Raw genomic sequence first — 9,569 nt, 5'->3', positions numbered from 1 at the left:
CGATGAGACAGAACTGAAGTCTTGATAGCATGAAATATTAGGGAGTGTATTACTTTTAGATTTGTTTTGGATCTTTTTGGAGGGCTAAGTAGGCTGTTCTAAAGATGCACTATGTAACATGAACTGTGCAGTTACAGTGAACCTTTATTTTTAATATGTTTGTGTCTTGTGCTTGGAGGAAAATGTACCAGGTCAAGGAGATGGGAGTATCACAAGACAGATAGAGAAGGATTTAATAAGTAAGTCTGGGGCTTCTATGTCTGGTATAAAGCACCGTAAGCTCAGTCAATCTGACAGGTCTTTCTAATGAAAAGTATGACCACTCTTCTGAGAGCACAGTGCCCTTACACCTAAAATTGCACTGCCCAGTGATCTGATAACTTAAGTGCTTCTAGAACTGATCATGTCTTGTCTGCCCCCACCAAGATTTTTTACAAATGCTGATTAATTTGAATTGTGCTTAAGTAAGTCTGAGGCCTAGGTGGTATTTAGAAAAAAATATTTACAGACACAACTTCCTTCTGAGGTTTGTAGGAAAAAGCCATAAACGACAATCATTAAGGATAATGATAAATGATAAAGAGCTAAAGATGAGGATCTGTCAGTAGCCTGAGGTGTAGGGGAAGGACACATCTAAAATAAACTATCCTGAAATAATATAATGTGATAACAATCTAACAGGAAACATAGATTGAACAAAAAAAAGAAAAAGACTAAATTTGCTAGTTACTAATGGAATATAGCTGAGAAATTACAATTGTGTATTGAATAGAGGAAACAGATTGGTTTTTACATTAACATAAAGCTTTTTTCGTTATGAAGAAAAACATTCTAAATTCTGAAGAATCTCTCAGTGATTAGCAGTTTTCTGCTGTTTCAGGGCTTACAGGTCAGCTCTGGAATATACCAAAAGAAGCCTTGGAATATTTATAGATCTCCAGAAAAAAGAGAAAGAAGCACATGCTTGGCTACGGGCAGGAAAGATATATTATGTTCTGAGGCAGAATGAGCTTGTGGATCTTTATATTCAGGTATGTTGTCAACACTTACAGGCATGCACATGTTGTCAACATGGTGCAGGTGGCATGGTGAGAGAGTAAGTAATTCGATATAATGATCCCAGAGATTTTGCTAACTGATGTTCTGAATGTATAGTAACACCATTTATGTAATGCTTAACAGCTGAAAGTCTCAGCATTTTCCGGTGGTGCTCCATTTCAATCTGTTGCTTGACTCTGGAAAGACTTTGGGCAGTGACCTTTCTTGGTGCCTGCGCTATTGTAAATTCTGTGTATTTCTTCATCATCTACCAGCTCTACGGCACCACAGCGATCAAACCATGTATGCATGCTACATGCTGGTGGATAACAGATAATAATCATCTTTGCATGCTGGCTTGTGGGCCAGATCCCCAGAAAAACAGAGAAGCTTTTTCAGGGAGCATTTCCAAAGCATCTAAAGCTTTCCTTCTGTGGCTGTGTGTAGCATGGCACGGAGCCAGCTGGAGCTGGTGCTGCCTTTGCAACAGTGAGACAGGAGGCGTGTGGCTCACACACCTCGGACCCCCCGCAACCAGCTGGGACCTGCTGCTGCTTCTACTTCTGTGCTAACACAGGCTGAAAGATGACCTGAAGGGGATCTAGCCATTGTGGCTGCTGAAACTGGATGATCTGGAGTCTTTCTCAGAGCTGCACTGCAGCCCAGATCTGACTCTGTCTATGTGACTTCTAGCCATTCACCGAAGGATTTGGGGAATTAGTTTCTTACTTTTGTAAAGGAGTTAAAAATACTTCTCTCCCGTTGTAAGGGACAGTGCTGCCTTGTAGTGCAGAATGTATACAGAACCTGATATAGTAAGATCTGAGTCATGGCTTGTGTGAGTGGTACCAAACATGATCTCTAAATAAAATAATCACACATCTGTTAAGATGTTTTGAAAAAAATTCTACAAAGCAGCAGGAAAACACAGGAAACACATTCATGTTTAAAATGTACTCAGACACAATGCGTGGGGCTACTTTAATGATTTTTTTTTCTTCTCAGTTAAGTTACACTTTTGAAATTAAGTTTCCGTATCAGGAAAACTGAATGAACATGCTTACAGGAAGGGACTGTGTTATAGGCCTGTTACTACTTTTTCTTTTACTAAATGATTTTAGCTGATAGCCCCCAAGTCTGTCACCTGGTGGCACAAAAGCCAAATCAGCATGTGGGATGATTTTCTCCATCTGCTTTATTTCCTCCAAGAGCAGGAGTGGGCAAGGGACATGCATGTGTATTCCATACTGTGCATGTATGGAACCTGGTATTTAGAGCAGAGTCAGTGCCTCTCCATGAGGAAAGCCTCAAAGCAAGAATCTGCCTGCTAAAAGGTTGACCACTGTGCCAGTAATTTGTGCAAGTCATCATGTCTTAACTTGCATGTAAAACAACTTCCAAAAATGTGATGCAATAGAGTCCTTAGGTGCCTGAAGCCAAAATAGGCTGAAAAGGATTGCTGCCTTTGTGCTTAAGTAGAGAGCTGGACTTGTATTAATTGAATGCAACTTGAAAACTAAAGATCCCAAATCTTTAGTTTTCTAGCAAGATTCTTCAACTTGCTTCATGTGCAAGTCCCCTTTCTCATTACTAGTTATCCCATCAGTAACTGAGTATCCTGGTATCCTTCCCTTGGGGAGGATGCATGCTGCCTTTCATTAAGTCCTTTTTGCTAACATGGCATATATTTATTTCAGAATAACAAGATAGTGGAGCTGTATTTATTTGCAGAATTCACTTCACAGGCTTTTAAATCTGCACTGTTAGCAATATCTACTTGCAATTAGAATTTATTTCTATAATAAGTGCAATTTAATTCAAATTTAATACGTTGCAGCTATCAAATGCAGTCTCAGTTTTTAGAGTGCTGTGTGCTGACAAAGGTAGCAGGGTACTATTGCCAGAAAAAGGGAGACTGTAACACCCAGGTCCTTATGTTCCTTCTTCAGCATCTGCCACTGGCCTGCTCAAAACCAGAGTACCAAAAAGACAGAGCATGGTCTCATAAAATATAGCCTTTCCTATCTTATAATGAGAGGCCTTAAGATCTCTTTTCAGTTGCTAATATTTATGATTTTTTTTATCAAGAAGTAACCAAGATTTACCCTCTCTCTCTCCCCATTCTTTGTTTTCTTTTCAGGTTGCTCAGGATGCTGCTCTTTACACAGGAGATCCAAATTTAGGAATGGAATTGTTTGAAGCTGCTGGAGACATATTTTTCAATGGTACTTGGGAAAAGGAGAAAGCAGTGACTTTCTACAGGGTTTGTGCAGTTTTTTTACTGCATTGATAGTTATGTACCCTTCCATCACAGTGGGTGTTCTACAAATGCTGAACCAAAAGCTGACCCTCTCAGCAAACAGTTTATAACCTATTACAGCTGAGTACTTTGTCATGGTGTAAATAGATTTCACCTGTTGCAACTCCTGGGTGTAAGATATGCCTTATGCAAAGAGCAAAACAAAACCAGAAATTGCTTGACATGACATAACTGGAAGCCTGTCAGTGCACGTCTTGGGATTCAGCAGATCTAAGCTGTTTTTATGCATTTCAGGACAGGGCTCTTCCACTTGCTGTTAAGACTGGCAACAAAAACACCGAACTCAGATTATGCAATAAACTGGTGGAATTGCTGGTGAATCTGAAGGCTTATGAAGAAAGTCTGGAATATGCAAGAGCATCTCTTATGCTCAGTGTAAGTTTAGGTAAGATCAATTTCAATTGAATATTACTGATATCTCCAAAATAAGGCAGAATTCTAAAAAGCTTTTTTCCTTTGAATTCAGTTAGATTTCTTGCCAGGATTTCATAATGATATAATCATTGCTATTTTTGCTTCCATTCAAGAATGAACAACTTTATTGCTGCCTTTTCTAACTCCAAGCTCATATGGAAAACCTTTGGTAGAGCACAGAATTAAACCTGGGATTCCAAGTCCAAATTGAGTGTTCTTCTCACAGCTAAGCTGTAACACTAATGAATAATATTGCCCCAAGAGGCTTTTGAGTGTCATATATTTCTTTCAGATTTGCTCATAGCCTTGCTGGTGAACTGACCTAGGAAAAAGCAGTCTAAAACGTTAGGGCTAGTTTCCGAAATGACTATTCTTTGACTTTGAGAGCTGTTCAACTGACTAAGAACCCTCTCACCCCTCCGGACATGCACAGACAGGTCATTTTGATCAATCTGAAAATCATCTTTTTGTCATAACTTTTGATATAAAGTATGTACTGGGATGGGCAAGGGAGTCTTTAATCCCATTAGCTACTATACTTTCAAAATCTATTTGTATTCTTTAAGTATGCGCAGGGTGTATATATCTGTACATGAGAGATATGAATGTAGTTATTTCTTAAGAAAATCCCAGACAGCGTCAAATCCTACACTGGGAAATTCAGGAATTCTGTGAGATTTTTCTTAAAGGGCAGGTTTTGGCTATGTGTATCTCGAGCAAAATTAGTTTTATTCAATAAAAGATCAGCGAATACCATAGAGAAGTAAAACAAAAAATAGCATAGATGTATTCTGGTTTGAGACAATTTGACTACTTTGTCTCTTTGATTTTATCCTGACTCATACGTTATCTCACTAGGAAATCAGCTAAATGAACGAATAGCTTACCATCGGTTGGCTGCCATCCATCATCATTTGGGTCACTGTGAACTAGCTGAACACTTTTATTTAAAGGCCTTGTCCCTCTGTTCCTCTCCTCTGGAGTTTGAGGAGGAAACCCTGTATTATGTCAAGGTGTACTTGATCTTAGGAGACATTATATTCTATGACCTTAAGGTAAGAAATACCAAAAACTGCTGCAGAAAATCATTACATTGAGTAATGTTTCATCAGGTTTTACCACATTCTGTTTTTATGCATTTAGAATGTAAATAATAAATTGGGAAAACCTACTGAAGTTCAGAATCTATATTATTCTCATTTGATACCTAATAAACTGAGTTTGGATGTCCTCTTACACTGGCTGTACTATAGAGGGTACTGTATTTGTGTCTCTTATTTCAGGATCCCTTTGATGCAGCAGGCTATTATCATTTGGCGCTTGCTGCTGCCATGGACCTGGGCAATAAAAAAGCTCAACTGAAGATTTACACAAGACTTGCGGTCATCTACCATAACTTCCTTGTGGATCGGGAAATGTCTCTCTTCTTCTATCAAAAGGCAAGAACCTTTGCAACAGAGCTGAATGTTAGAAGAATAAATCTAGCTCCTGATCAGTGTTATAAGACTTCATAAGCATCTTTGGAAAATGCAGTCCAACTACTACAGAAGTACCTAGAGTAATATTGCACTGGCTTTGCAGGAGGATGCAGAATGCATTCAGTGTCTCATTATGCATGTGCTGTAAGCCAGAGCTCAGCATTCCAGACTAAATTACCAGTTTATATGACAGTGAACTACATTTCATTGGCTCCAAGATACAGTCTTGTTGCTTAAGGATCAGCCTGTGAACTAGAACCAAAACCCAACAGTCTTTTTTTAATTAAAAAGTGTTCTTTGCTATCTGTTTCTGCCTAGCTGGATACAGGAAAATGATCAATGCATTGATGCAATGGAAAATATTTAATAAAGTGTTATAGAGAAAAAACACTCCATACAAACTGTGTTTTTTGCATGACCTAGTTCTTGTATGACATCAAGTAAATACAATAGAGCTAGGTCATAAAAATATGTGCACAAGCATGTTAGGTGGGGTATCTGAGAACTGGTTTGATCCAGTTCCCCAGACACCACCCCTCATTTCCTATCAAATTCATCTACTGCAGTACTTATAGGCACTAGTTAAGATTTATCTTCTAATTCCTGAAAACACTTACGTACCTGTTGTAATGAATTCTGGTTTCCAGAACTGAAGTCTCTAGTAATATGTAAGTTATAGTTTTGTGGATTTCAGTGGTCATGTGAAAGCCCTCTTTCTCTTTTTTCAATGACAAATTATCTGATTTTTTTAACTGACCTTTTTCAGAACTGTCAGTATTGTTTGCAATGAATTACTACAGCATTTCCTACTGTCTTACATATAACTACATTATGTTCAGAAAAATGTACTACTTTAACAATCTAGGATTTTTGCAACTAATTTTGATAGTTCTAAATCTTTGTGCCTCAAAACATTTTCATATCAAAGCTATGGTAGAAATGACATATTAGATCATGCTGTATATTTTGAGAAGGAATGTCAATGTCTTAAAGTCTGATAATCTTGCAATTAAATATTCAGATACATTTTGAAATTATGCCTTTTCATTCTGTGTAACAACTTCATAGAGAAACTGCTAGTTTATTTTTAAAAGACGTTACAAAGAATGGAAGTATGGAAGTGTCTTTGGAAGATGCACACACAGTCTCAGAAACTAGCTAGTTGTTGGTTACATATATTTTAGTTGCTTATACTGTAAAACCTGGGGAAAGGTGCAAAAAAACAACTTTTTTCTGGTCTGTGTAACCATATACTCTTACTGCTTTGGTTCTTTGCCTAAGAATGTGGTTTTTTTTTCCTAAAATCTGCCATTCACAGTGCACTCTGAACACTTTCCATATATACATTCAAGTATCTGACTTTTGTTGTCTTTTTGACCTTGTGAACTCTTCATTATTTTTTTTGACTTCTTCCCTGAAGGGAGAGAGGATACTTATATATAATCTAGATAGATTGACACTTAGCATACTCTCCAGGGAGGTGGGAAATGCATCCTCTTCCTTGGTGAGTACTGTAAGCACTAGTCTATGTAACAGATAGTTGCCACTATCATGATAATTGTGACCTGTCAATTACCTTGAACAGAAGATTTGACTACTCAGGTATAAAAGTGTTGTGGTTTAACCTGGCAGGCAGCTAAATGCTACACAGCTGTTCCCTCACTCCCCCTGTTGCAGTGGGATGGGGGAGAGAATTGGGAAAAAAAAGGTAAAACTTGTGGGTTGAGATAAAGACAGTTTAATAGGACTGAAAAGGAAGGGAAAATAATAATAAAAGAATATACAAAATAAGTGATACACAATGCAATTGCTCACCACCTGCTGACCAATGCCCAGCCAGTTCCTGAGCAGTGGTCACCACCCCCTGGCCAACTCCCCCCCAGTTTATGTACCGAGCATGACGTCACATGGTATGGAATGTCCCTTTGGCCAGTTGGGGTCAGCTGTCCTGGCTGTGCCCCCTCCCGGCTTCTCACTGGCAGGGCATGGGAAGCTGAAAAGTCCTTGGCTAGTGTAAGCACTGCCTAGCAACAACTAAAACATTGGTGTGTTATCAACATTGTTCTCATCCTAAATCCAAAACACAGCACTGTACCAGCTACCAGGAAGAAAATTAACTCCATCCCAGCCAAAACCAGGACAACAAGGTAACTCTTTGCAGCCCTGCACCTGGCTCAAAGGTCCAGAAAGTGAAGTGGGGCTTCAGCTCTATCCCTTTGAGCTTAAACACTTTGTATTTGCTATTTCTAGAAGGCTCCTTGCACAGTAAGCACTTTTTTTCTTTTGGTTTTCTCTTTTGACACTGTAAAGAGAACTTAAGTGCTCCTGTGTTTTCAGTTTCATGCTGAGGATTAGATGGCTAAAAATAATGAACACAATAGTGCCTTGCTTGTAAATATGCAGCAGGATTAAAAATATCTCAGCACTTTGCTTTTAAAAAATAAAGCTTTATGTTGGGTAGTGACTCAGACTTCTAATGTCTTGATTATAGAAACATATGTACTGCTCAAAGCAATTCTGCACACAATTTTTTTGGACACTCACAATCAGACTTGAACTAAGCATTAAAGTTGAAAGTTCTACTGTTCAACTTACTTTGAAGACTCAGATTCAGGCTGGTATCATATTGTCCCACTAAGCATGGGAAATTAATTATCCCATATTCTCTTCCTTGTCTTGACCTGAAAACTCAACAGAAGTCCTGTATGATCTCTGCAGAGGTGGGAAAATTGTGGATGTTGCTCTCTGTTAATTAACTTGCTTTTCAGTGCTTGGCAGTCTATTCCATTTAATTTGGCTTTCAGACTAGATAAATTTCTAACCTCTCTCTGGTTGTGATTGCTGTAATCACAGGCAGTCTTTTTGTTGTGGGAAGGGAAGCTGTACTACTTAATCTAGAATTCAATTCTGTTGATAAGACCTATCTTCTTTCATGCATTGCTACTTCATCTTGTTGCCCTGATTCCACAGAACTTTTGCTTTCATAGCAATCCAGTCCTTTATTATTAATTCACCCTTTAATATTAAATTGTGCTTGGGCAGTGTATAGCACACTGAATTTCTTGGGCATTCCCTTCAAGCCTGTTGAACAGCATCCAAAAATGTATCTGGCTTTTGAAAAGGCAGTACCTGAATTCTCTCCTTGCTCTGATGACACAGGAATTCTGTGTTTTGCTACTCAGTGTGGTTAAAGTGAGTCACAGGCATAGGATTTCAAAGAACTGCATTCCTATTAGATATATAAATGGCATTTTAGGTTTTTAAAAACTGTTTCAAAACCTGTTAGACCTTTATATCTTTAGGAAGCACAGCATCATTTTATGATTCTGCAATAACAAATGCAATGCACTTGGACAGCAAAGTTGGAATTCACAAATTCTGGGAAGAACTGAATCTGGGCTAAAGGATTTTACTGTTCTGTTCCCTTCGATCAGAAATGGTAGGATTCGTCCTCCCTTCAGGAGACACCTGTCAGATGCCCCTACTCTCTTTATCATCAGAGAATAGTCAACTGTCTACAATGTACAATTCTATAGATGGGTGAGATGAATCTTACCTGGTGTGCTTCCTGGTGCAAGTCTTTATAAATGGAAGTCTGATTATTTGAGATATTATAAAGCTCTGTTTTCCCATAGCTGTTATGTAAATGATCAATTCTGGCTACATAACTGGTAGAACATTCTTCTAGTTTAATGAAGCAAAAAGGCAGAACAGCACAGAGTCTAGATGCCTCTTAGACAGGGTATAAAAAGCATACCTCTGCAGACTCTGTTTGTTAGAAAAGACAGTGAGGAATGGGATGTTTGAATGATAAATGAAAAAAAGACATAGGAAGCAAATGTAGATTCAGAGGCTTCTAAGCAGAACTAGTTATATAGCTAGTCAGTAGCAAAAGTTTGATACTCTTAATGAGCAAAAAAAGCCCTGCTGAGCTGATAAAAGCTCTGCAGGCACTGGTGCACTGTAGGTATTTCTGCTTGATTTGAAGTAACAAGGTTCTGCTTCCAGGAAGGCGTGAACTGGTGCCCGTGAGCAGCTACATTCCTAGAGCCCTGTCAGATACAGAGCCAGATACTTGTGGTGGTTTCTCACCCAGGAATGGCATATGTTGCCAAGTGTCACCCCTTCATTTTTAAAAGGGAGAGACGGGAATGGTAGTGATGCTATCATGGTACGGAATACTTAAATACTTGAAAGGGCTGACCTCAACCCCTGTGCTTTCCTCAGCCTGTAGATGCTCATATTTCCGAAGAGGAAAATACAGAGTATCCTACTCAATAGACTTAGGAGCCTGTCCTTCTCTCCATCTCTCCTGGTTA

At 38.7% G+C, this 9,569-nt stretch overlaps 1 protein-coding gene across 1 annotated transcript in view; it reads left to right on the top strand.

Moving 5' to 3' along the window:
- The window catches only part of SH3TC1 (SH3 domain and tetratricopeptide repeats 1), a 26,928-nt gene extending 21,642 nt beyond the window's left edge, over positions 1–5,286 (top strand). The window contains exons 13-17 of the mRNA XM_009328889.1: positions 881–1,031; positions 3,179–3,301; positions 3,593–3,743; positions 4,631–4,827; positions 5,056–5,286. Coding sequence (XP_009327164.1) covers positions 881–1,031; positions 3,179–3,301; positions 3,593–3,743; positions 4,631–4,827; positions 5,056–5,286 — 853 coding nt within the window. The remainder of the gene's footprint in view (positions 1–880; positions 1,032–3,178; positions 3,302–3,592; positions 3,744–4,630; positions 4,828–5,055) is intronic.
- Positions 5,287–9,569: the final 4,283 nt, after the last annotated feature.

The sequence above is a fragment of the Pygoscelis adeliae genome, unplaced genomic scaffold, assembly GCF_000699105.1.
Source record: "Pygoscelis adeliae isolate BGI_AS28 unplaced genomic scaffold, ASM69910v1 Scaffold66, whole genome shotgun sequence".
In the NCBI taxonomy this organism is placed as follows: domain Eukaryota; kingdom Metazoa; phylum Chordata; class Aves; order Sphenisciformes; family Spheniscidae; genus Pygoscelis; species Pygoscelis adeliae.
Note: the sequence above shows the minus strand (reverse complement) of the source record. Positions and strands in the feature narration are given on the sequence as shown.